Source organism: Abramis brama, assembly GCF_963993115.1.
Source record: "Abramis brama genome assembly, chromosome: 20".
In the NCBI taxonomy this organism is placed as follows: Eukaryota; Metazoa; Chordata; class Actinopteri; order Cypriniformes; family Leuciscidae; genus Abramis; species Abramis brama.
This window is the reverse complement of record NC_139982.1, coordinates 32,773,063-32,799,887: the sequence shown is the minus strand read 5'-3', so window position 1 is coordinate 32,799,887 and position 26,825 is coordinate 32,773,063. Positions and strand designations below refer to the sequence as shown.

General features: G+C 36.9%; 5 protein-coding genes and 1 long non-coding RNA gene across 10 annotated transcripts in view; 1 reads left to right on the top strand and 5 right to left on the bottom strand.

The window, feature by feature from the left end:
• LOC311071313 (uncharacterized protein) overlaps positions 1-4,362 on the bottom strand; it is a 28,909-nt gene extending 24,547 nt beyond the window's left edge. The window contains exon 1 of the mRNA XM_084095670.1: positions 3,936-4,362. Within this exon, the coding sequence (XP_083951796.1) occupies positions 3,936-3,975 (40 nt within the window). The 5' untranslated portion in view covers positions 3,976-4,362. The remainder of the gene's footprint in view (positions 1-3,935) is intronic.
• Positions 1-26,825, top strand: part of LOC311071316 — a 171,532-nt gene that overhangs the window by 2,534 nt on the left and 142,173 nt on the right. The window contains exon 3 of the long non-coding RNA XR_014603808.1: positions 584-1,463. This is a non-coding gene — a long non-coding RNA (uncharacterized lncRNA). The remainder of the gene's footprint in view (positions 1-583; positions 1,464-26,825) is intronic.
• On the bottom strand, positions 10,346-12,435 carry LOC311071217 (uncharacterized protein). 2 transcript variants are annotated; one of them, XM_084095446.1, is made up of 5 exons: positions 12,102-12,313; positions 11,776-11,880; positions 11,641-11,694; positions 11,330-11,362; positions 10,346-10,967 (listed from the first exon to the last, which is right to left on the bottom strand). In XM_084095446.1, the coding sequence occupies exons 1-5, from the start codon at positions 12,235-12,237 to the stop codon at positions 10,963-10,965; spliced, it is 333 nt and encodes a 110-aa protein (XP_083951572.1). In that variant the 5' UTR covers positions 12,238-12,313; the 3' UTR covers positions 10,346-10,962. The 2 variants fall into 2 exon arrangements, with proteins under 2 accessions (XP_083951572.1, XP_083951571.1); XM_084095445.1 differs by lacking the exon at positions 10,346-10,967 and having other exon boundaries at positions 10,976-11,362; positions 12,102-12,435.
• LOC311071198 (uncharacterized protein) lies at positions 13,371-17,276 on the bottom strand. 2 transcript variants are annotated; one of them, XR_014603786.1, is made up of 5 exons: positions 16,917-17,276; positions 16,591-16,695; positions 16,456-16,509; positions 15,680-16,177; positions 13,371-15,369 (listed from the first exon to the last, which is right to left on the bottom strand). XR_014603786.1 is itself a non-coding variant. In XM_084095429.1 (4 exons), the coding sequence occupies exons 1-4, from the start codon at positions 17,050-17,052 to the stop codon at positions 16,062-16,064; spliced, it is 411 nt and encodes a 136-aa protein (XP_083951555.1). In that variant the 5' UTR covers positions 17,053-17,276; the 3' UTR covers positions 15,416-16,061. The 2 variants fall into 2 exon arrangements, 1 of the variants encoding a protein (XP_083951555.1); XM_084095429.1 differs by lacking the exon at positions 13,371-15,369 and having other exon boundaries at positions 15,416-16,177.
• On the bottom strand, positions 18,186-21,926 carry LOC311071160 (uncharacterized protein). Of its 2 annotated transcripts, XR_014603779.1 has the most exons (5): positions 21,732-21,926; positions 21,406-21,510; positions 21,271-21,324; positions 20,495-20,992; positions 18,186-20,184 (listed from the first exon to the last, which is right to left on the bottom strand). XR_014603779.1 is itself a non-coding variant. In XM_084095374.1 (4 exons), exons 1-4 carry the CDS (start codon positions 21,865-21,867, stop codon positions 20,877-20,879), a joined length of 411 nt encoding a protein of 136 aa, XP_083951500.1. In that variant the 5' UTR covers positions 21,868-21,926; the 3' UTR covers positions 20,231-20,876. The 2 variants fall into 2 exon arrangements, 1 of the variants encoding a protein (XP_083951500.1); XM_084095374.1 differs by lacking the exon at positions 18,186-20,184 and having other exon boundaries at positions 20,231-20,992.
• On the bottom strand, positions 23,815-26,761 carry LOC311071120 (uncharacterized protein). Of its 2 annotated transcripts, XR_014603759.1 has the most exons (5): positions 26,539-26,761; positions 26,205-26,309; positions 26,070-26,123; positions 25,294-25,791; positions 23,815-24,983 (listed from the first exon to the last, which is right to left on the bottom strand). XR_014603759.1 is itself a non-coding variant. In XM_084095348.1 (4 exons), the coding sequence occupies exons 1-4, from the start codon at positions 26,672-26,674 to the stop codon at positions 25,676-25,678; spliced, it is 411 nt and encodes a 136-aa protein (XP_083951474.1). In that variant the 5' UTR covers positions 26,675-26,761; the 3' UTR covers positions 25,142-25,675. The 2 variants fall into 2 exon arrangements, 1 of the variants encoding a protein (XP_083951474.1); XM_084095348.1 differs by lacking the exon at positions 23,815-24,983 and having other exon boundaries at positions 25,142-25,791.

Genomic DNA, 26,825 nt, shown 5'->3' with positions numbered 1-26,825 from the left:
AAACTTGAGGGTAATTACAGATAGAATTTTCATTTTTGGGTGAACTAACCCTTTATGTTCCTCCTTGCATTCAGTACTTGGCCCATTATTGTTTGTGTGTTTCTGCTTCCAAATTGTCTCGCATTCATTGCAGATTATCTTGAGTTTATTTTGTGTTAGTAAAAACACTTATTTTAGACTCTGTTTTTGGACTATAACATGACATTAATGCTATCTGTGTTGGTGTGTTTTTACATTAGAGTGTGCATGTCTTTTTTTTAAAAAAGAAGCAGAATGCATGCAGTGCTGTAAATTTTAACCGGTTGTTGGTGCAAAAGTATTCTAAAAATTGAAATAATTTGTCATAAGGAATTACGGTATAATTCTTGCCCACATATTGAAAAATACAATTTGCAATTCCTTTTGAAAATTTACTGGAAAAAAACTTTCATACACTGGTAATTCAGAGGTGTTTAATTTGTTAATAATTGCAATTAAAATATTAAAGGATATTTACATTAACGATTTTTTTCTTCATTCTACTGCAGCTCTAGCTTCCAGGTTGTATTGCTGCTAACATTATTTAAATTCTTCTTTATTGCAGGTGCAGTCAGGCAGAATCCCCTTACTGGAAAAGGTCAACACATTGCCGATGCCGACCCTCATTGGAGACTTCTCTGCACATCAACACACTTCTCATCAACAACTCTTTACCTTTCAAGTTTGCTTTAACTTTCTCAATTTCTCTTTAAAGTTCTCTTTACCAACTGTGATTTATTTGTATTACTCTCATTAGACTAATTAAACATAACATTAATACACGCTTTGATCGAGTGTTTTGAACTTTGGTGTAAAAAATTAGCTTTGAATGCTATTTATATTATTAATTTGTATTCTTAAATGTTTTCAACTGAATTCTACTTAAAATAAGTACAACTGAGTAGCTGTAATTATGTATTCTTAAATGTTTTCAACTGAATACTACTGTAATTATTAAATTCAACTCTGTTGCTGTAATTATATTTATTTTGATAAATGTTTTCAACTGAATACTACTGTTATTATTCAACTCTTGCTGTAATTATATTTATTTTTATGAAATGTTTTCAACTGAATACTACTGTAATTAAGTACAACACTTTAGCTGTAATTATTTAAATGCTTGTCAAAATAAATAGTTTTGAGTACATTTGTTGTTGAGTGTTTAATTTACCTGTGAGTTAATAAGACTTTAAATACTGTCAGCTGCATGTGGGCCACATAAGGGCCGTTAGATTTTAACAGAACTCAACCATACTAAAGTTGCATACCAGGCCCACATATGGGCCACATGAAATTGTAGTATTTGGCTCATGCTTGGTGGAGTTATGGCAGTCCTTTGGTTCAGTTCTGGCAAAGGAGATGTGGGCCATATCTGGGCCGGCAAACACAAACTAATCTGGGCCACAGCTCAGCTGTTTATCTGGCCCACATCTTTGCCAAAGGTAATTTGCTGACTGGGCAGTACTTAAGTAAAAGTACAAATAACCAGAGACATATTTACTTTAGTAAAAGTAAAAGTACCACAATGAAAACCTTACTTAAGTAAAAAGTAAAAAGTACCTGATTTTAAATGTACTTTAAGTATTAAAAGTAAAAGTACTTGCATAACAATTTATTCTCTTAATGTCTATATTCTAATAATTAGGGCTGTAACAATAGGCCTATGCAATCTGAAACCGAAATCGGTACACAACACTCGGATCCACGAACCTGTGTCGCGGTGAGTGTGAGAAGGCAGAATCGCGACACACCCCTTATTTGAAGATAACATTATACAATACGTAGATCTATACCACAAAACTAGCTGAGGATAAATTCTTTCAAATTGGGCAATCCCAGCGTTATGGACGTGACAATTGCAGTAAAAACTTGAAATGTAAATTCTCAGAAAATGCATTTAATACCAATTTAAACTGTTTATATATCCATACTCCCTACTCCCTTAATAAAGAAGTCCAGACATTAGAAAAATATTAGTCTACAGACACATGCGTAATATAAATCCGTAACGGACGTGACACAAAAAAAAAAATATTTAACTTTTAGGTGGCAAAATATTTTTTAGTAATTCTGTGAATTTCACTGCGCAAACCAAAAGTAATATAGGCTACCCACCGGATGAAGAAGGGTTGGCTCTCTCCACAGAACATAAAATATTCATTTTATTTTTTGTGTTCACATTTCTGAGGAAAAAACAATGTTACGGACGTGTCAGTTCTCCCGTGAGCGCTCTGAAAGCGGCGCTAAAATACTGCTTTAAAACGTTCACAGAGACCTCAAACAGAAAGTTAAAAAATTTCGTTTTGTATTAATTGTATCTTAATTTTAATCAGTGTTTCATTTAATAAATAAGTAAATAGCAGCAGACAATAGATAATCAGGACACGGAGGCGCGGGCACGTGTACTGGTGAAAGGCATGAACCGAAACTTGAACCGAAACCGCTACTTGCCTCACAGACCTGAGACATATACAGCCTACTGTATATATAGAAAGCTTGAAATGTGTACTTTTAAACAGAACAATTCAAAACGAAAGAAAACAGACTGTTCTCTGCATGTAATTCGTATGAAATGTGCATTTCTCTCTGGCACGTTCACTGCAAAGATCGTGCGTCAGCATAGTCATCTTCATCTTTGCTGCCGACACTGACACAGCAGGAAACACTTGTTTATTAATAAACAATTAAAATGTCTCCTTGTTATATTTTACATATTCATAATCATTACTTTTGCCGGTTCTTTGTGACAGCTTTTAGGTGCTTTATTGGCAGCGCCACAGTTACATGTTATGAACGCGTCAGCAGCGAAAACATGGAGATTTTTTTCAATCCCTGTTTTGGCAAGGGGAAAACTGATCAGAAAATGTAACGAAAATGTAACGAAACGTAGAAATGTAGTGGAGTAGAAAGTATAATAATTGCTTCAAAAAGTAACGAAGTAAAAGTCAAAAGTATGCACTATTGATTCTACTTAAGTAAAGTACAGATACGTGAAAAATGTACTTAAGTAAAGTAACGAAGTATTTTTACTTCGTTACATTCCACCACTGTCAGCTTGTCAGTTAACTACGGCTCTTTGTAGTGAATGCCGCTCCATCTGAAAGCAGGTGATGGCGATTTACTACTAATCAAGGAACCGGCTTTACTGACGAGATGCGCCTAACAATGTCATGAGATATATCGCCCAACCCTACTATACACACATCAAAAACAGTGTCAAATACTTTGGAAGTCTAAGAATAACATGGAGAAACTCTTTCTGTATCAAAGGCCCTAAAGTGGGTGGTGACTGATGTTGGATTTAAACTGAAGAAAGTGAAACTATCATCACTGTGTGCATCAGTGCAGTTACTACTAGATCCTGAGGGAATATAGTTAAAGTTCGAGCACATTCAACATGAGTTTCCAGATCTTTTTTTCAGACGAGAGACACGGAATAGAGGAAATAAGAGTTTCTGTGGCGAATTCAGAAGAGGAGTTCAGGAACACCACAGTGCAGGAGTTAAAGAGAAAACTCATTCCTGAAGACCAACGTAAGTCCAACACTTCAGTCTTCTGTGTGCATTAGCTAACATATGTGAAGTAGATTGTGATGTTAACACAGAAAATCTGTATTTAAATGTAGATTCAGCTCTTTGCAAATAAATAACGTAATATTAATGAGGAAAACATGTGATTTGATACGTGTGTGTGTGTGTGTGTGTGTTCGCTGTTCCTCATGTTTCTTCACAGTTGAAAACACTATACTTAGGCGTATCTACTGCTTCAAGACACTGAAGAAGAATCGCACACTGGGTTTCTACGGCATTAAACATGAGGATCATATTATCGCAGAGCGCCGTGGATGTATATATTATTTACACTAGTATTTGACATTATTAAAAGTATTTATTTATAGTCTTAAACTAACTGACCTTTTAATTTCAGCCACCTATACAGTGACATGTGGGGCATTCTCGTCTGCTGGGCATGGGTCAGCAGGTCAGTTTCTCTTCTGAGTCTAAAGTCCACAAATGCTTGTTTTCTCTGTCAGTGGTTTTGCATTACACACATTTTTATAAAACATGTTTACAGCTTTTATAAACTTTTTATAAACGAGTTTTGTGCTTCATTTTGTGGCAATATAAATATAAACTTTATTATGATGAGTGTAAAATACTTTTAATTATTATTGATCCTTCACATTATTAAGGGCACTGATAGACAGGCAAAAATTCTGGGTTTTTTTTTCACATTATCTCTCACAGTAACGTATACCTATGAAGATGACGATGATGAAGATAAAGGCAAAGAATTGCCCAGGACTCAATCTATGGACATTATGATTCCGATGCAACAGACTGACCCGTCAAAGTTTTGATTATTATAGTTCAGTACAGCCTCACATAATCCACAGATATACAGTGCAATGCATAAGTTAATACACCCATGCTAAAGTTGACTAAAAAGAGGAATAAAAAATCATATTTTGGAAATTGAACTTAATGCCTTAATTTAAAAAATTAGGAAAAATCCAACCTTTTAGGACACCAATTTTCTTTGTGAATGAATAATGTATCGTAAATAAATAAATGTTCTTCCTTAAAATACATGGTGCATAAGTTAGTACACCCCTATGTTAAATTCCCATAGAGGCAGGCAGATTTTTATTTTTAAGTATTTTTTTATTATTAATTTTTAGGATACTATGCATCCTGATAAAGTTCCCTTGGCCTTTGGAATTAAAATAGGCCCACATCATCACATAGCCTTCACCATACCTAGAGATTGGCATGGGGTACTTTCCATAAGATCATCTCTCAATGCAAATCAAACTAGCTTTTAGGCTAACTGAAATAAAACCATGCCAATCTCTAGGTATGGTGAATGCTATGTGATGATGTGAGGCTATTTTAATTCCAAAGGCCAAGGGAACTTTATCAGGATGCATAGTATCCTAAAAATTAATTTAAAAAAAATACTTAAAAATAAAAATCTGCCTGCCTCTATGGGAATTTAACATAGGGGTGTACACACTTATGCACCATGTATTTTAAGGAAGAACATTTATTTATTTACGATACATTATTCATTCACAAAGAAAATTGGTGTCCTAAAAGGTTGGATTTTTCCTAATTTTTTAAATTAAGGCATTAAGTTCAATTTCCAAAATATGATTTTTTTATTCCTCTTTTTAGTCAACTTTAGCATGGGTGTATTAACTTATGCATTGCACTGTATATTCATACTGTGATCAGTTAAAGTGTCATATCTTTAAACTTCACTAACATTCACTCTCATATATTCTCTTCTGAAGTCAGTGTCTTAATGTAAAATGGTCCTAAAAAGAATTAATCTATAATAGTTTATGAACTTAAATGAGTTTGGTTTTGGCATGCTGTGCATTTCCTGTATGTTTCTATGAATTCATATGCAACAATTCTACATAGCCCTTTCTTACAGTTATTAAAACAATATAGAATATTTTTATTTTGTGCAAATTTTCCCTTTGCCCTGCTAAAGTTTTTGCGTAATTAATTTATTTCATTCCAATTTGCTTTAACATTGTCAGTTAAGAGTATACTCAAAATATATTTTAAAGTATACTGTAAAATAGTTGTCAACTTTAAAAAGTAAGTGTCTGTGCTGCCATAAAATTGTAAGTTTAATCAACTCAAATATCCAAGTTGTCACTTAGTATAACTTCACATTTGAAGTTGAATAAACCTAAAATTTTAAAGCAGCACGAACACTTACTTTTTAAAGTTGACAACTATTTTGATTTGTTTTATTCACATCAATAGGTGCATTTGACTTGATGCAACTGATCGGCATTTGAGTTGCAGCATTGCATGCTGGTTCAAGAATAATCCTTTGTGGCATACTTCTAAAACATGTTGACAGTATTTATATAACAGAAAACAGAAGAAAGAGAGAGAGAGAGAGAGAGAGAGAGAGAGAGGCCTTCTAACATTAACAAGTCGGTTCAGGTCTTTATATCGAGCCAAAACTCCTAAATATGTTCACACTTGAAGAAAATATACGTTCTACAATTGAATGTGTTTCTCACAGATCCCGCATGCACTGCTGTCCCTTTAAATCATTTAATACAAAAAGTAAATTTAATTTAAATTTCATTTAAAAAATTAAGAACATTTTCTTCGCAGTTGTTTAGTTAACACAATTCAATACAGTGTTAGATTACATTCTAAATCATTGTTTTGAAGGGTAATGCGAATTCTCTAATTGGGCACTAAAAATGAAATGAATCACAACATCTGTATAAGTTAATACAATACTAAACCAGTCCAGCATTTGTGTTACAGCCCATATTCTTTTTTCCATCCATGCAAGTACCTAAAAACATAGACTGTTGCTCAGTCAATTGCTCAGGATATATTTCATTATGAGGTGTTGAAATATGAATTCCAGTGATCGACATCTTCCTCTGGCATTAGTTTCAGGATTCTTCGCAGTGGTTTATGTTTTAAAAAAGCAAGTCATATCTCAGAAGATGCGGTCACATGACATGACTGTTCATTACAAGGCATAATTACTGCGTTAAAAATACTTTTATAATTCATTATACGTGAGGGCTTCAAGTAAAGTGTTACCGTAACATCTTTGTTCTCATTATAATGCTTCTTCCAGTCAAAGTCTTTTCACATGGAAATCCACCACATATTTCTCTGGAATGTTCTTGCTTGTGATCAATGTTTCATCTGTGATATTCCTCTCCTGATTCAGACACAACACATTTTAACTGCAGAAGCCTGAGGGTGAGAACATGTTCAGCAAGTTTTCTGTGTGTGTGTTTGGGGGGTCAAAGACGTTGGGTTTCGATCCACCTTTTTTCCCATGATGCTTTGTGTGAATTATAGGAGAAAATTCCCTTAAACTGTAAACAATCAGCAAACGGTAGTTCGCTCTATGTCTTCAAAAATATGAGATGACATTTTTCTACTCAGCCTTCAACCATCCAACATTAAAAGGACATTTAAAAGTGTAAAAGCATAAACAGCTACAACAGACCATGAATAACCTTGATTATTTCCACAGCAATATTACAGATGTGTTAAATATAACTGTGTAAATCAGTCTGACCCGGGTTTGGTGGTTCTAGCTGTAATGCTCTATAGCAGCCGTCAGAACGTTTGAGTAAGTTGGCTTTCTCAAGCAAATGACTTTGATTTTATTTTCCTTTAAACAATAAACGCAAAAAAATATATATATATATACATATACACTGTGGGGCAAAAAAGTATTTAGTCAGCCACCAATTGTGCAAGTTCTCCCACTTAAAAAGATGAGAGAGGCCTGTAATTTTCATCATAGGTACACTTCAACTATGAGAGACAAAATGAGAAAAAAAAATCCAGAAAATCACATTGTAGGATTTTTAATGAATTTATTTGCAAATTATGGTGGAAAATAAGTATTTGGTCACCTACAAACAGGCAAGATTTCTGGCTCTCACAGACCTGTAACTTCTTCTTTAAGAGGCTCCTCTGTCCTCCACTCGTTACCTGTATTAATGGCACATGTTTGACCTCGTTATCAGTGTAAAAGACACCTGTCCACAACCTCAAACAGTCACACTCCAAACTCCACTATGGCCAAGACCAAAGAGCTGTCAAAGGACACCAGAAACAAAATTGTAGACCTGCACCAGGCTGGGAAGACTGAATCTGCAATAGGTAAGCAGCTTGGTGTGAAGAAATCAACTGCGGGAGCAATTATTAGGAAATGGAAGACATACAAGACCACTGATAATCTCCCTCGATCTGGGGCTCCACGCAAGATCTCACCCCGTGGGGTCAAAATGATCACAAGGACGGTGAGCAAAAATCCCAGAACCACACGGGGGACCTAGTGAATGACCTGCAGAGAGCTGGGACCAAAGTAACAAAGGCTACCATCAGTAACACACTACGCCGCCAGGGACTCAAATCCTGCAGTGCCAGACGTGTCCTCCTGCTTAAGCCAGTACATGTCCAGGCCCGTCTGAAGTTTGCTAGAGAGCATTTGGATGATCCAGAAGAGGATTGGGAGAATGTCATATGGTCAGATGAAACCAAAATGTTTGGAGAAGAAAGAATGCTGAGTTGCATCCAAAGAACACCATACATACTGTGAAGCATGGGGGTGGAAACATCATGCTTTGGGGCTGTTTTTCTGCAAAGGGACCAGGACGACTGATCCGTGTAAAGGAAAGAATGAATGGGGCCATGTATTGTGAGAGTTTGAGTGAAAACCTCCTTCCATCAGCAAGGGCATTGAAGATGAAACGTGGCTGGGTCTTTCAGCATGACAATGATCCCAAACACACCGCCCGGGCAACGAAGGAGTGGCTTCGTAAGAAGCATTTCAAGGTCCTGGAGTGGCCTAGCCAGTCTCCAGATCTCAAACCCATAGAAAATCTTTGGAGGGAGTTGAAAGTCCGTGTTGCCCAGCGACAGCCCCGAAACATCACTGCTCTAGAGGAGATCTGCAAGGAGGAATGGGCCAAAATACCAGCAACATTGTGTGAAAACCTTGTGAAGACTTACAGAAAACGTTTGACCTCTGTCATTGCCAACAAAGGGTATATAACAAAGTATTGAGATAAACTTTTGTTATTGACCAAATACTTATTTTTCACCATAATTTGCAAATAAATTCATTAAAAAACCTACAATGTGATTTTCTGGATTTTTTTTTCTCATTTTGTCTCTCATAGATGAAGTGTACCTATGATGAAAAGTCCTCTCTCATCTTTTTAAGTGGGAGAACTTGCACAATTGGTGGCTGACTAAATACTTTTTTGGCCCACTGTATATGTACAGTGAGTTGATACACTGCCGATTTTGCAGGTTTTCCCACTTACAAAGCATGTAGAGGTCTGTAATTTTTATCATAGGTACTCTTCAGCTGTGAGTGACGGAATCTAAAACCAAAATCCAGAAAATCACATTGTATGATTTTTAAGTAATTTGCATTTTATTGCATGACATAAGTATTTGATCACCTACCAACCAGTAAGAATTCCGGCTCTCACAGACCTGTTAGTTTTTCTTTAAGAAGCCCTCCTGTTCTCCACTCATTACCTGTATTAACTGCACCTGTTTGAACTCGTTACCTGTATAAAAGACACCTGTCCACACACTCAATCAAACAGACTCCAACCTCTCCACAATGGCCTAGACCAGAGAACTGTGTAAGGACATCAGGGATAAAATTGTAGACCTGCACAAGGCTGGGATGGGCTACAGGACAATAGGTAAGCAGCTTGGTGAGAAGGCAACAACTGTTGGCACAATTATTAGAAAATGGAAGAAGTTCAAGATGACAGTCAATCTCCCTCGGTCTGGGGCACAATGCAAGATCTCACCTCGTGGGGCATCAATGATCATGAGGAAGATGAGGGATCAGCCCAGAACTACACGGCAGGACCTGGTCAATGACCTGAAGAGAGCTGGGACCACAGTCTCAAAGAAAACCATTAGTAACACACTACACCGTCATGGATTAAAATCCTGCAGCGCACGCAAGGTCCCCCTGCTCAAGCCAGCGCGTGTCCAGGCCCGTCTGAAGTTTGCCAATGACCATCTGGATGATCCAGAGGAGGAATGGGAGAAGGTCATGTGGTCTGATGAGACAAAATAGAGCTTTTTGGTCTAAACTCCACTCGCCGTATTTGGAGGAAGAAGAAGGATGAGTACAACCCCAAGAACACCATCCCAACCGTGAAGCATGGAGGTGGAAACATCATTCTTTGGGGATGCTCTTCTGCAAAGGGGACAGGACGACTGCACCGAACTGAGGGGAGGATGGATGGGGCCATGTATCGCGAGATCTTGGCCATCAACCTCCTTCCCTCAGTAAGAGCATTGAAGATGGGTCGTGGCTGGGTCTTCCAGCATGACAACGACCCGAAACACACAGCCAGGGCAACTAAAGAGTGGCTCCGTAAGAAGCATCTCAAGGTCCTGCAGTGGCCTAGCCAGTCTCCAGACCTGAACCCAACAGAAAATCTTTGGAGAAGCTGAAAGTCCATATTGCCCAGCGACAGCCCCAAAACCTGAAGGATCTGGAGAAGATCTGTGTGGAGGAGTGGGCCAAAATCCCTGCAGTGTGTGCAAACCTGGTCAAGAACTACAGGAAACGTATGATCTCTGTAACTGCAAACAAAGGTTTCTGTACCAAATATTAAGTTCTGCTTTTCTGATGTATCAAATACTTATGTCATGCAATAAAATGCAAATTACTTAAAAATCATACAATGTGATTTTCTGGATTTTTGTTTTAGATTCCGTCTCTCACAGTTGAAGTGTACCTATGATAAACATTACAGACCTCTACATGCTTTGTAAGTGGTAAAACCTGCAAAATCGGGGCAGTGTCTCAAATACGGGGGGGGGGAGACCCTGCTTTATCTATTTGTGGACACAACTTCAGCAGCTCAGTCCCAAGTTGTGATCTGGCACTCTTCCTCAAGTAACCGCCTTTGTCAACCAAGAAGAATGCAGAGTTGGTGATCTCATGTGGGAGTAGCTCCTCAACTGTGAACTGTAACTGGCAATTCCTGTATGTTGCTTAATAGGTTGACTGTTTTTTTTAACCATTTTCTTTATATCAAATCAGAATGCCTTCACTCTTCTATGACCTTAAAATCATGGTCATTGTGAACACTGTGATCACCTCAGAAAATCTGTAGCTTCGAGGGTTTATATGTACGCATATTTAATGAGATATTGCCTAATTTTCATATTTTATTTTATTTTTAAGATAAAGTGTAATACAAAAAGTATTTGTCTTAATGATGACTAAACTGGTAGAAATGTATGAGGATATCTATAAAGGGAAGAAAAAGTCCCATTCACCTGTAGTGTGATAATAGTGTCACAGGTTGTGGTCATTTTCAGGACTTTCGTCCCGGGTAGAGATTTTGGCACACATCCCACGTTGTTCAATGGGGTCATATTAGTCTATAACAGTAAGTATTATTAGTCTATAACAAGCAAATCGGAATGAATGAAATGAATTACACAAAAACGGTTTAGCAGGGCAAAGGGAAATTTCGCACAAAATAAAAACATTCAATATTGTTTTAATAACTGTAAAAGAAAGGGCTATGTAGAATTGTTGCATATGAATACATAGAAACATACAGGAAATGCACAGCATGCCAAAACCAAACTCATTTAAGTTCATAAACTATTATAGATTCATTCTTTTTAAGAACATTTTATATTAAGAGGCTGACTTCACAAGAGAACAGGAGAATATGGGTCAGTCTGTTGCATCGGAATCATAATGTCCATAGATTGAGTCCTGGGCAATTCTTTACCTTCATCATCGTCATCTTCATAGGTATACGTTTCTGTGAGAGATGATGTGAAAAAACCCCAGAAGATTACTGAATTTTTGCCTGTCTTTCGGTGCCCTTAATAATGTGAAGGATCAATTATTAAAGGTATTTTACACTCATCATAATAAAGCTTATATTTATATTGACACAAAATGAAGCACAAAACTCATTAAAAAAACCCCTGATGTTTATAAAAGCTGTAAACATGTTTTATAAAAATGTTTGTAATACAAAACCACTGATAGAGAAAACAAGCGTTTGTGGACTTTAGACTCAGAAGAGAAACTGACCTGTATACTTATGCCCAGCAGAAGACAATGTCTGAGATGTCACTGTATAGGAGTCTGAAATTAAAAGGTCAGTCAGTTTAAGACTATGAATAAATGCTTTTAAAAATGTCAAATACTAGTGTAAATAATGCATACATCCACGGGGTACTGCAGTAATTTCATCCTCATGTTTAATGCCGTAGAAACCCAGTGTGCGATTCTTCTTCAGTGTCTTGAAGCGTATAAGTATAGTGGTTTCAACTGTGAAGAAACATGAGGAACAGCGAACACACACACACACGTAACAAATCACATGTTTTCCTCATTAATATTAGGTTATTTATTTGCTAACTTCTCAATCTCAGGCTTCTCCGTTAATAAGAGCTGAATCTACATTCAAATACAGATTTTCTTTATTAACATCACAATCTACTTCACATATGTTAGCTAATGTACACAGAAGACTGAAGTGTTGGACTTACGTTGGTCTTCAGGAATGAGTTTTCTCTTTAACTCCTGCACTGTGGTGTTCCTGAACTCCTCTTCTGAATTCGCCACAGAAACTGTTCTTCTCTCCAGTCCGTGTCTCATATCTGTAAAGTTGATCTGGAAACTCATGTTGAATGTGCTCGAACTTTAACTATATTCCCTCAGGATCTAGTAGTAACTGCACTGATGCACACAGTGATGATAGTTTCACTTCCTTCAGTTTAAATCCAACATCAGTCGCCACCCACTTTAGGGCCTTTGATACAGAAAGAGTTTCTCCATGTTATTCTTAGACTTCCAAAAAGTATTTGACAGTTTTTGATGTGTGTATAGTGTGTGTAGAGCAGTGTGTCACTGAACATGTCAGAACATAAAAATTAACTGTCTCCTGTCTAGTGTAATTTAGATAAAGATAAAAAGTGTGTGTCTGTGTGTGTGTGTGTGTGTGTGTGTGTGTTTGAGTGTGTGTGTAAATAGGTCCAGCCAGATAAGTTAAAAATGGTCCAGTTAAAAATTTCTGCAAGAAAAGGAGAGATAAGTAAAATGATCTCAGTTTTCTTAAATAAAACATCTCCATTATTCAAATTTTTTTTAAAAAAAGAGAGAGATCTCCAAAACTCAGAGTTAAACTCAAACATTAGCATGTGGATTTCCAGCTTGGTGAGTTCCCTGCATCTATAGGCTCAAGTCTCTTCATGTACAGAAAAACAAACTGTATTATCCCACATGGGGAATTGTGCCTCGGGCCATCAGCCGTACTGCAGTCAGCTCACAATTAACACACAATAATCAACAAACCCAAACAGTAATAAAACAAACTATAACAATGGAAAGACCACAGCAATATGATTTTTTAAAATATTTTTTTATTATGAATATATATATATAAGTAACTGTAGGCTAGTGATGACACTGTGGTAAGTTTCGTTTTCGCTGTTTAGTGTCGTATATGCAGTGCACAGAGAGGGGGCGCCATTGAGCTAAAATCATTATTTGAAAATCTCCTTAATAAAACTTTAAATAATCAAAAGTTATTTGTTAAAACCGATACAAATGTATTATATAAATATCAACCACTCAACCTCCGACATTAAGTCTATAAATAAAATGGACAGAGGAAGCTTTCTGGAGTGCAGAACAGAAAAAGGCCTATAATCAACCTATCATTTTTATCACTGGAAGTCTTGATGTTAATCAACATTTAACATGGTTGTCTGGCTAAAGTGATTAACTGACACAGATAAGGAACACAGGTATCGTTGATCAGGTACTTTATTGAACAGGTAGGCCTAGTAGTGGATCGGACGAACAGGCAAACATTTTAAATGCAAAATGTATCTTGTCAATACACATATATTTACTACTATGTTTTGCCTAAAAACATATGGGTCAAATATAAGTATATAGCCTAGATTATATCGCTATTCAAACTTAGTGTAATAACAATAAAAACAGAGACTGACAGATATTTTAAAATCTTCAATACAATTAAAAATTTCAACTAAACAGTTAGGCTAAATAATAAATTAAATAATGTTAAAGTCCCCTCGTGGTGAAAATCCAGCTTTTAATGTTGTTTATGTGTCTATGAAGTGTTTTTAATATGCTTTAAGACAAACCATGTGTAAATTCATAGTATTTTCTCCTTAAAACTGCAGTTTTAACTTAAAACTTTGTTAACATTTGTATTCTAATGACATTGAACATATTGTTAATACAATTTGTAGTCTGTATACAAAGTTGTATATCATAAACATGTCATCCTGTGTTTTACAAAATAAATAAAACTACACAAACACTGAAAAAATATTCTCCAAAAATGAGATAAATTAAATTAGCAAAATTTCACCAACAAGCCATCTTGATTAACTACTACTTTACAAACATAATTTTTCACCTCACTGCTGTTTTATTTGTAATAATCTAAAATATTGTTTACAAAAATAAATTAATCTTATTTTTCCCCCCAGAGTTTTCATTTAAATAATGTAAAGTATAGTATAGACATAGTATATAGTATATAGTATACAGTATAGAGTGTACAGTATAGAGTGTACAGTATAGAGTGTACAGTATAGAGTGTGTCCTGCAGGGGGCGACAGTGACTCGCCGATTCTCATTAATCACTTTCTGCTGAAGAAGAACATCGTCATAATAAAAAATGTTAGTTTTTCTTTAAGAAGCCCTCCTGTTCTCCACTCATTACCTGTATTAACTGCACCTGTTTGAACTCGTTACCTGTATAAAAGACACCTGTCCACACACTCAATCAAACAGACTCCAACCTCTCCACAATGGCCTAGACCAGAGAGCTGTGTAAGGACATCAGGGATAAAATTGTAGACCTGCACAAGGCTGGGATGGGCTACAGGACAATAGGCAAGCAGCTTGGTGAGAAGGCAACAACTGTTGGCGCAATTATTAGAAAATGGAAGAAGTTCAAGATGACGGTCAATCTCCCTCGGTCTGGGGCACAATGCAAGATCTCACCTCGTGGGGCATCAATGATCATGAGGAAGGTGAGGGATCAGCCCAGAACTACACGGCAGGACCTGGTCAATGACCTGAAGAGAGCTGGGACCACAGTCTCAAAGAAAACCATTAGTAACACAATACACCGTCATGGATTAAAATCCTGCAGCGCACGCAAGGTCCCCCTGCTCAAGCCAGCGCACGTCCAGGCCCGTCTGAAGTTTGCCAATGACCATCTGGATGATCCAGAGGAGGAATGGGAGAAGGTCATGTGGTCTGATGAGACAAAAATAGAGCTTTTTGGTCTAAACTCCACTCGCCGTGTTTGGAGGAAGAAGAAGGATGAGTACAACCCCAAGAACACCATCCTTCACCATTATTCTTTGGGGATGCTTTTCTCCAAAGGGGACAGGACGACTGCACCGTATTGAGGGGAGGATGGATGGGGCCATGTATCGCAAGATCTTGGCCAACAACCTCCTTCCCTCAGTAAGAGCATTGAAGATGGGTCGTGGCTGGGTCTTCCAGCATGACAACGACCCGAAACACACAGCCAGGGCAACTAAGGAGTGGCTCCGTAAGAAGCATCTCAAGGTCCTGCAGTGGCCTAGCCAGTCTCCAGACCTAAACCCAACAGAAAATCTTTGGAGGAGCTGAAAGTCCATATTGCCCAGCGACAGCCCCGAAACATGAAGGATCTGGAGAAGATCTGTGTGGAGGAGTGGGCCAGAATCCCTGCAGTGTGTGCAAACCTGGTCAAGAACTACAGGAAACGTATGATCTCTGTAACTGCAAACAAAGGGGGGAACCCTGCTTTATCTATTTGTGGACACAACTTCAGCAGCTTTATATCAAATCAGAATGCCTTCACTCTTCTATGACCTTAAAATCATGGTCATTGTGAACACTGTGATCACCTCAGAAAATCTGTAGCTTCGAGGGTTTATATGTACGCATATTTAATGAGATATTGCCTAATTTTCATATTTTATTTTATTTTTAAGATAAAGTGTAATACAAAAAGTATTTGTCTTAATGATGACTAAACTGGTAGAAATGTATGAGGATATCTATAAAGGGAAGAAAAAGTCCCATTCACCTGTAGTGTGATAATAGTGTCACAGGTTGTGGTCATTTTCAGGACTTTCGTCCCGGGTAGAGATTTTGGCACACATCCCACGTTGTTCAATGGGGTCATATTAGTCTATAACAGTAAGTATTATTAGTCTATAACAAGCAAATTGGAATGAATTAAATGAATTACACAAAAACGGTTTAGCAGGGCAAAGGGAAATTTCACACAAAATAAAAATATTCAATATTGTTTTAATAACTGTAAGAAAGGGCTATGTAGAATTGTTGCATATGAATACATAGAAACATACAGGAAATGCACAGCATGCCAAAACCAAACTCATTTAAGTTCATAAACTATTATAGATTCATTCTTTTTAAGAACATTTTATATTAAGAGGCTGACTTCACAAGAGAACAGGAGAATATGGGTCAGTCTGTTGCATCGGAATCATAATGTCCATAGATTGAGTCCTGGGCAATTCTTTACCTTCATCATCGTCATCTTCATAGGTATACGTTTCTGTGAGAGATGATGTGAAAAAACCCCAGAAGATTACTGAATTTTTGCCTGTCTTTCGGTGCCCTTAATAATGTGAAGGATCAATTATTAAAGGTATTTTACACTCATCATAATAAAGCTTATATTTATATTGACACAAAATGAAGCACAAAACTCATTAAAAAAAACCCTGATGTTTATAAAAGCTGTAAACATGTTTTATAAAAATGTTTGTAATACAAAACCACTGATAGAGAAAACAAGCGTTTGTGGACTTTAGACTCAGAAGAGAAACTGACCTGTATACTTATGCCCAGCAGAAGACAATGTCTGAGATGTCACTGTATAGGAGTCTGAAATTAAAAGGTCAGTCAGTTTAAGACTATGAATAAATGCTTTTAAAAATGTCAAATACTAGTGTAAATAATGCATACATCCACGGGGTACTGCAGTAATTTCATCCTCATGTTTAATGCCGTAGAAACCCAGTGTGCGATTCTTCTTCAGTGTCTTGAAGCGTATAAGTATAGTGGTTTCAACTGTGAAGAAACATGAGGAACAGCGAACACACACACACACGTAACAAATCACATGTTTTCCTCATTAATATTAGGTTATTTATTTGCTAACTTCTCAATCTCAGGCTTCTCCGTTAATAAGAGCTGAATCTACATTCAAATACAGATTTTCTTTATTAACATCACAATCTACTTCACATATGTTAGCTAATGTACACAGAAGACTGAAGTGTTGGACTTACGTTGGTCTTCAGGAATGAGTTTTCTCTTTAACTCCTGCACTGTGGTGTTCCTGAACTCCTCTTCTGAATTCGCCACAGAAACTGTTCTTCTCTCCAGTCCGTGTCTCATATCTGTAAAGTTGATCTGGAAACTCATGTTGAATGTGCTCGAACTTTAACTATATTCCCTCAGGATCTAGTAGTAACTGCACTGATGCACACAGTGATGATAGTTTCACTTCCTTCAGTTTAAATCCAACATCAGTCGCCACCCACTTTAGGGCCTTTGATACAGAAAGAGTTTCTCCATGTTATTCTTAGACTTCCAAAAAGTATTTGACAGTTTTTGATGTGTGTATAGTGTGTGTAGAGCAGTGTGTCACTGAACATGTCAGAACATAAAAATTAACTGTCTCCTGTCTAGTGTAATTTAGATAAAGATAAAAAGTGTGTGTCTGTGTGTGTGTGTGTGTGTGTGTGTGTGTTTGAGTGTGTGTGTAAATAGGTCCAGCCAGATAAGTTAAAAATGGTCCAGTTAAAAATTTCTGCAAGAAAAGGAGAGATAAGTAAAATGATCTCAGTTTTCTTAAATAAAACATCTCCATTATTCAAATTTTTTTTAAAAAAAGAGAGAGATCTCCAAAACTCAGAGTTAAACTCAAACATTAGCATGTGGATTTCCAGCTTGGTGAGTTCCCTGCATCTATAGGCTCAAGTCTCTTCATGTACAGAAAAACAAACTGTATTATCCCACATGGGGAATTGTGCCTCGGGCCATCAGCCGTACTGCAGTCAGCTCACAATTAACACACAATAATCAACAAACCCAAACAGTAATAAAACAAACTATAACAATGGAAAGACCACAGCAATATGATTTTTTAAAATATTTTTTTATTATGAATATATATATATAAGTAACTGTAGGCTAGTGATGACACTGTGGTAAGTTTCGTTTTCGCTGTTTAGTGTCGTATATGCAGTGCACAGAGAGGGGGCGCCATTGAGCTAAAATCATTATTTGAAAATCTCCTTAATAAAACTTTAAATAATCAAAAGTTATTTGTTAAAACCGATACAAATGTATTATATAAATATCAACCACTCAACCTCCGACATTAAGTCTATAAATAAAATGGACAGAGGAAGCTTTCTGGAGTGCAGAACAGAAAAAGGCCTATAATCAACCTATCATTTTTATCACTGGAAGTCTTGATGTTAATCAACATTTAACATGGTTGTCTGGCTAAAGTGATTAACTGACACAGATAAGGAACACAGGTATCGTTGATCAGGTACTTTATTGAACAGGTAGGCCTAGTAGTGGATCGGACGAACAGGCAAACATTTTAAATGCAAAATGTATCTTGTCAATACACATATATTTACTACTATGTTTTGCCTAAAAACATATGGGTCAAATATAAGTATATAGCCTAGATTATATCGCTATTCAAACTTAGTGTAATAACAATAAAAACAGAGACTGACAGATATTTTAAAATCTTCAATACAATTAAAAATTTCAACTAAACAGTTAGGCTAAATAATAAATTAAATAATGTTAAAGTCCCCTCGTGGTGAAAATCCAGCTTTTAATGTTGTTTATGTGTCTATGAAGTGTTTTTAATATGCTTTAAGACAAACCATGTGTAAATTCATAGTATTTTCTCCTTAAAACTGCAGTTTTAACTTAAAACTTTGTTAACATTTGTATTCTAATGACATTGAACATATTGTTAATACAATTTGTAGTCTGTATACAAAGTTGTATATCATAAACATGTCATCCTGTGTTTTACAAAATAAATAAAACTACACAAACACTGAAAAAATATTCTCCAAAAATGAGATAAATTAAATTAGCAAAATTTCACCAACAAGCCATCTTGATTAACTACTACTTTACAAACATAATTTTTCACCTCACTGCTGTTTTATTTGTAATAATCTAAAATATTGTTTACAAAAATAAATTAATCTTATTTTTCCCCCCAGAGTTTTCATTTAAATAATGTAAAGTATAGTATAGACATAGTATATAGTATATAGTATACAGTATAGAGTGTACAGTATAGAGTGTACAGTATAGAGTGTACAGTATAGAGTGTGTCCTGCAGGGGGCGACAGTGACTCGCCGATTCTCATTAATCACTTTCTGCTGAAGAAGAACATCGTCATAATAAAAAATGTTAGTTTTTCTTTAAGAAGCCCTCCTGTTCTCCACTCATTACCTGTATTAACTGCACCTGTTTGAACTCGTTACCTGTATAAAAGACACCTGTCCACACACTCAATCAAACAGACTCCAACCTCTCCACAATGGCCTAGACCAGAGAGCTGTGTAAGGACATCAGGGATAAAATTGTAGACCTGCACAAGGCTGGGATGGGCTACAGGACAATAGGCAAGCAGCTTGGTGAGAAGGCAACAACTGTTGGCGCAATTATTAGAAAATGGAAGAAGTTCAAGATGACGGTCAATCTCCCTCGGTCTGGGGCACAATGCAAGATCTCACCTCGTGGGGCATCAATGATCATGAGGAAGGTGAGGGATCAGCCCAGAACTACACGGCAGGACCTGGTCAATGACCTGAAGAGAGCTGGGACCACAGTCTCAAAGAAAACCATTAGTAACACAATACACCGTCATGGATTAAAATCCTGCAGCGCACGCAAGGTCCCCCTGCTCAAGCCAGCGCACGTCCAGGCCCGTCTGAAGTTTGCCAATGACCATCTGGATGATCCAGAGGAGGAATGGGAGAAGGTCATGTGGTCTGATGAGACAAAAATAGAGCTTTTTGGTCTAAACTCCACTCGCCGTGTTTGGAGGAAGAAGAAGGATGAGTACAACCCCAAGAACACCATCCTTCACCATTATTCTTTGGGGATGCTTTTCTCCAAAGGGGACAGGACGACTGCACCGTATTGAGGGGAGGATGGATGGGGCCATGTATCGCAAGATCTTGGCCAACAACCTCCTTCCCTCAGTAAGAGCATTGAAGATGGGTCGTGGCTGGGTCTTCCAGCATGACAACGACCCGAAACACACAGCCAGGGCAACTAAGGAGTGGCTCCGTAAGAAGCATCTCAAGGTCCTGCAGTGGCCTAGCCAGTCTCCAGACCTAAACCCAACAGAAAATCTTTGGAGGAGCTGAAAGTCCATATTGCCCAGCGACAGCCCCGAAACATGAAGGATCTGGAGAAGATCTGTGTGGAGGAGTGGGCCAGAATCCCTGCAGTGTGTGCAAACCTGGTCAAGAACTACAGGAAACGTATGATCTCTGTAACTGCAAACAAAGGGGGGAACCCTGCTTTATCTATTTGTGGACACAACTTCAGCAGCTTTATATCAAATCAGAATGCCTTCACTCTTCTATGACCTTAAAATCATGGTCATTGTGAACACTGTGATCACCTCAGAAAATCTGTAGCTTCGAGGGTTTATATGTACGCATATTTAATGAGATATTGCCTAATTTTCATATTTTATTTTATTTTTAAGATAAAGTGTAATACAAAAAGTATTTGTCTTAATGATGACTAAACTGGTAGAAATGTATGAGGATATCTATAAAGGGAAGAAAAAGTCCCATTCACCTGTAGTGTGATAATAGTGTCACAGGTTGTGGTCATTTTCAGGACTTTCGTCCCGGGTAGAGATTTTGGCACACATCCCACGTTGTTCAATGGGGTCATATTAGTCTATAACAGTAAGTATTATTAGTCTATAACAAGCAAATTGGAATGAATTAAATGAATTACACAAAAACGGTTTAGCAGGGCAAAGGGAAATTTCACACAAAATAAAAATATTCAATATTGTTTTAATAACTGTAAGAAAGGGCTATGTAGAATTGTTGCATATGAATACATAGAAACATACAGGAAATGCACAGCATGCCAAAACCAAACTCATTTAAGTTCATAAACTATTATAGATTCATTCTTTTTAAGAACATTTTATATTAAGAGGCTGACTTCACAAGAGAACAGGAGAATATGGGTCAGTCTGTTGCATCGGAATCATAATGTCCATAGATTGAGTCCTGGGCAATTCTTTACCTTCATCATCGTCATCTTCATAGGTATACGTTTCTGTGAGAGATGATGTGAAAAAACCCCAGAAGATTACTGAATTTTTGCCTGTCTTTCGGTGCCCTTAATAATGTGAAGGATCAATTATTAAAGGTATTTTACACTCATCATAATAAAGCTTATATTTATATTGACACAAAATGAAGCACAAAACTCATTAAAAAAAACCCTGATGTTTATAAAAGCTGTAAACATGTTTTATAAAAATGTTTGTAATACAAAACCACTGATAGAGAAAACAAGCGTTTGTGGACTTTAGACTCAGAAGAGAAACTGACCTGTATACTTATGCCCAGCAGAAGACAATGTCTGAGATGTCACTGTATAGGAGTCTGAAATTAAAAGGTCAGTCAGTTTAAGACTATGAATAAATGCTTTTAAAAATGTCAAATACTAGTGTAAATAATGCATACATCCACGGGGTACTGCAGTAATTTCATCCTCATGTTTAATGCCGTAGAAACCCAGTGTGCGATTCTTCTTCAGTGTCTTGAAGCGTATAAGTATAGTGGTTTCAACTGTGAAGAAACATGAGGAACAGCGAACACACACACACACGTAACAAATCACATGTTTTCCTCATTAATATTAGGTTATTTATTTGCTAACTTCTCAATCTCAGGCTTCTCCGTTAATAAGAGCTGAATCTACATTCAAATACAGATTTTCTTTATTAACATCACAATCTACTTCACATATGTTAGCTAATGTACACAGAAGACTGAAGTGTTGGACTTACGTTGGTCTTCAGGAATGAGTTTTCTCTTTAACTCCTGCACTGTGGTGTTCCTGAACTCCTCTTCTGAATTCGCCACAGAAACTGTTCTTCTCTCCAGTCCGTGTCTCATATCTGTAAAGTTGATCTGGAAACTCATGTTGAATGTGCTCGAACTTTAACTATATTCCCTCAGGATCTAGTAGTAACTGCACTGATGCTCACAGTGATGATAGTTTCACTTCCTTCAGTTTAAATCCAACATCAGTCGCCACCCACTTTAGGGCCTTTGATACAGAAAGAGTTTCTCCATGTTATTCTTAGACTTCCAAAAAGTATTTGACAGTTTTTGATGTGTGTATAGTGTGTGTAGAGCAGTGTGTCACTGAACATGTCAGAACATAAAAATTAACTGTCTCCTGTCTAGTGTAATTTAGATAAAGATAAAAAGTGTGTGTCTGTGTGTGTGTGTGTGTGTGTGTGTGTTTGAGTGTGTGTGTAAATAGGTCCAGCCAGATAAGTTAAAAATGGTCCAGTTAAAAATTTCTGCAAGAAAAGGAGAGATAAGTAAAATGATCTCAGTTTTCTTAAATAAAACATCTCCATTATTCAAATTTTTTTTTAAAAAAGAGAGAGATCTCCAAAACTCAGAGTTAAACTCAAACATTAGCATGTGGATTTCCAGCTTGGTGAGTTCCCTGCATCTATAGGCTCAAGTCTCTTCATGTACAGAAAAACAAACTGTATTATCCCACATGGGGAATTGTGTCTCGGGCCATCAGCCGTACTGCAGTCAGCTCACAATTAACACACAATAATCAACAAACCCAAACAGTAATAAAACAAACTATAACAATGGAAAGACCACAGCAATATGATTTTTTAAAATATTTTTTTATTATGAATATATATATATAAGTAACTGTAGGCTAGTGATGACACTGTGGTAAGTTTCGTTTTCGCTGTTTAGTGTCGTATATGCAGTGCACAGAGAGGGGGCGCCATTGAGCTAAAATCATTATTTGAAAATCTCCTTAATAAAACTTTAAATAATCAAAAGTTATTTGTTAAAACCGATACAAATGTATTATATAAATATCAACCACTCAACCTCCGACATTAAGTCTATAAATAAAATGGACAGAGGAAGCTTTCTGGAGTGCAGAACAGAAAAAGGCCTATAATCAACCTATCATTTTTATCACTGGAAGTCTTGATGTTAATCAACATTTAACATGGTTGTCCGGCTAAAGTGATTAACTGACACAGATAAGGAACACAGGTATCGTTGATCAGGTACTTTATTGAACAGGTAGGCCTAGTAGTGGATCGGACGAACAGGCAAACATTTTAAATGCAAAATGTATCTTGTCAATACACATATATTTACTACTATGTTTTGCCTAAAAACATATGGGTCAAATATAAGTATATAGCCTAGATTATATCGCTATTCAAACTTAGTGTAATAACAATAAAAACAGAGACTGACAGATATTTTAAAATCTTCAATACAATTAAAAATTTCAACTAAACAGTTAGGCTAAATAATAAATTAAATAATGTTAAAGTCCCCTCGTGGTGAAAATCCAGCTTTTAATGTTGTTTATGTGTCTATGAAGTGTTTTTAATATGCTTTAAGACAAACCATGTGTAAATTCATAGTATTTTCTCCTTAAAACTGCAGTTTTAACTTAAAACTTTGTTAACATTTGTATTCTAATGACATTGAACATATTGTTAATACAATTTGTAGTCTGTATACAAAGTTGTATATCATAAACATGTCATCCTGTGTTTTGCAAAATAAATAAAACTACACAAACACTGAAAAAATATTCTCCAAAAATGAGATAAATTAAATTAGCAAAATTTCACCAACAAGCCATCTTGATTAACTACTACTTTACAAACATAATTTTTCACCTCACTGCTGTTTTATTTGTAATAATCTAAAATATTGTTTACAAAAATAAATTAATCTTATTTTTCCCCCCAGAGTTTTCATTTAAATAATGTAAAGTATAGTATAGACATAGTATATAGTATATAGTATACAGTATAGAGTGTACAGTATAGAGTGTACAGTATAGAGTGTGTCCTGCAGGGGGCGACAGTGACTCGCCGATTCTCATTAATCACTTTCTGCTGAAGAAGAACATCGTCATAATAAAAAATGTTAGTTTTTCTTTAAGAAGCCCTCCTGTTCTCCACTCATTACCTGTATTAACTGCACCTGTTTGAACTCGTTACCTGTATAAAAGACACCTGTCCATACACTCAATCAAACAGACTCCAACCTCTCCACAATGGCCTAGACCAGAGAGCTGTGTAAGGACATCAGGGATAAAATTGTAGACCTGCACAAGGCTGGGATGGGCTACAGGACAATAGGCAAGCAGCTTGGTGAGAAGGCAACAACTGTTGGCGCAATTATTAGAAAATGGAAGAAGTTCAAGATGACGGTCAATCTCCCTCGGTCTGGGGCACAATGCAAGATCTCACCTCGTGGGGCATCAATGATCATGAGGAAGGTGAGGGATCAGCCCAGAACTACACGGCAGGACCTGGTCAATGACCTGAAGAGAGCTGGGACCACAGTCTCAAAGAAAACCATTAGTAACACAATACACCGTCATGGATTAAAATCCTGCAGCGCACGCAAGGTCCCCCTGCTCAAGCCAGCGCACGTCCAGGCCCGTCTGAAGTTTGCCAATGACCATCTGGATGATCCAGAGGAGGAATGGGAGAAGGTCATGTGGTCTGATGAGACAAAAATAGAGCTTTTTGGTCTAAACTCCACTCGCCGTGTTTGGAGGAAGAAGAAGGATGAGTACAACCCCAAGAACACCATCCTTCACCATTATTCTTTGGGGATGCTTTTCTCCAAAGGGGACAGGACGACTGCACCGTATTGAGGGGAGGATGGATGGGGCCATGTATCGCAAGATCTTGGCCAACAACCTCCTTCCCTCAGTAAGAGCATTGAAGATGGGTCGTGGCTGGGTCTTCCAGCATGACAACGACCCGAAACACACAGCCAGGGCAACTAAGGAGTGGCTCCGTAAGAAGCATCTCAAGGTCCTGCAGTGGCCTAGCCAGTCTCCAGACCTAAACCCAACAGAAAATCTTTGGAGGAGCTGAAAGTCCATATTGCCCAGCGACAGCCCCGAAACATGAAGGATCTGGAGAAGATCTGTGTGGAGGAGTGGGCCAGAATCCCTGCAGTGTGTGCAAACCTGGTCAAGAACTACAGGAAACGTATGATCTCTGTAACTGCAAACAAAGGGGGGAACCCTGCTTTATCTATTTGTGGACACAACTTCAGCAGCTTTATATCAAATCAGAATGCCTTCACTCTTCTATGACCTTAAAATCATGGTCATTGTGAACACTGTGATCACCTCAGAAAATCTGTAGCTTAGAGGGTTTATATGTACGCATATTTAATGAGATATTGCCTAATTTTCATATTTTATTTTATTTTTAAGATAAAGTGTAATACAAAAAGTATTTGTCTTAATGATGACTAAACTGGTAGAAATGTATGAGGATATCTATAAAGGGAAGAAAAAGTCCCATTCACCTGTAGTGTGATAATAGTGTCACAGGTTGTGGTCATTTTCAGGACTTTCGTCCCGGGTAGAGATTTTGGCACACATCCCACGTTGTTCAATGGGGTCATATTAGTCTATAACAGTAAGTATTATTAGTCTATAACAAGCAAATTGGAATGAATTAAATGAATTACACAAAAACGGTTTAGCAGGGCAAAGGGAAATTTCACACAAAATAAAAATATTCAATATTGTTTTAATAACTGTAAGAAAGGGCTATGTAGAATTGTTGCATATGAATACATAGAAACATACAGGAAATGCACAGCATGCCAAAACCAAACTCATTTAAGTTCATAAACTATTATAGATTCATTCTTTTTAAGAACATTTTATATTAAGAGGCTGACTTCACAAGAGAACAGGAGAATATGGGTCAGTCTGTTGCATCGGAATCATAATGTCCATAGATTGAGTCCTGGGCAATTCTTTACCTTCATCATCGTCATCTTCATAGGTATACGTTTCTGTGAGAGATGATGTGAAAAAACCCCAGAAGATTACTGAATTTTTGCCTGTCTTTCGGTGCCCTTAATAATGTGAAGGATCAATTATTAAAGGTATTTTACACTCATCATAATAAAGCTTATATTTATATTGACACAAAATGAAGCACAAAACTCATTAAAAAAAACCCTGATGTTTATAAAAGCTGTAAACATGTTTTATAAAAATGTGTGTAATACAAAACCACTGATAGAGAAAACAAGCGTTTGTGGACTTTAGACTCAGAAGAGAAACTGACCTGTATACTTATGCCCAGCAGAAGACATTGTCTGAGATGTCACTGTATAGGAGTCTGAAATTAAAAGGTCAGTCAGTTTAAGACTATGAATAAATGCTTTTAAAAATGTCAAATACTAGTGTAAATAATGCATACATCCACGGGGTACTGCAGTAATTTCATCCTCATGTTTAATGCCGTAGAAACCCAGTGTGCGATTCTTCTTCAGTGTCTTGAAGCGTATAAGTATAGTGGTTTCAACTGTGAAGAAACATGAGGAACAGCGAACACACACACACACACACACACGTATCAAATCACATGTTTTCCTCATTAATATTAGGTTATTTATTTGCTAACTTCTCAATCTCAGGCTTCTCCGTTAATAAGAGCTGAATCTACATTTAAATACAGATTTTCTGTGTTAACATCACAATCTACTTCACATATGTTAGCTAATGTACACAGAAGACTGAAGTGTTGGACTTACGTTGGTCTTCAGGAATGAGTTTTCTCTTTAACTCCTGCACTGTGGTGTTCCTGAACTCCTCTTCTGAATTCGCCACAGAAACTGTTCTTCTCTCCAGTCCGTGTCTCGTATCTGTAAAGTAGATCTGGAAACTCATGTTGAATGTGCTCGAACTTTAACTATATTCCCTCAGGATCTAGTAGTAACTGCACTGATGCACACAGTGATGATAGTTTCACTTCCTCTGTTTAAACTCTTCTGTATTATCATGTTCAGTCACTGTCCACTGTTTCAGAGTCCTTCCTCTT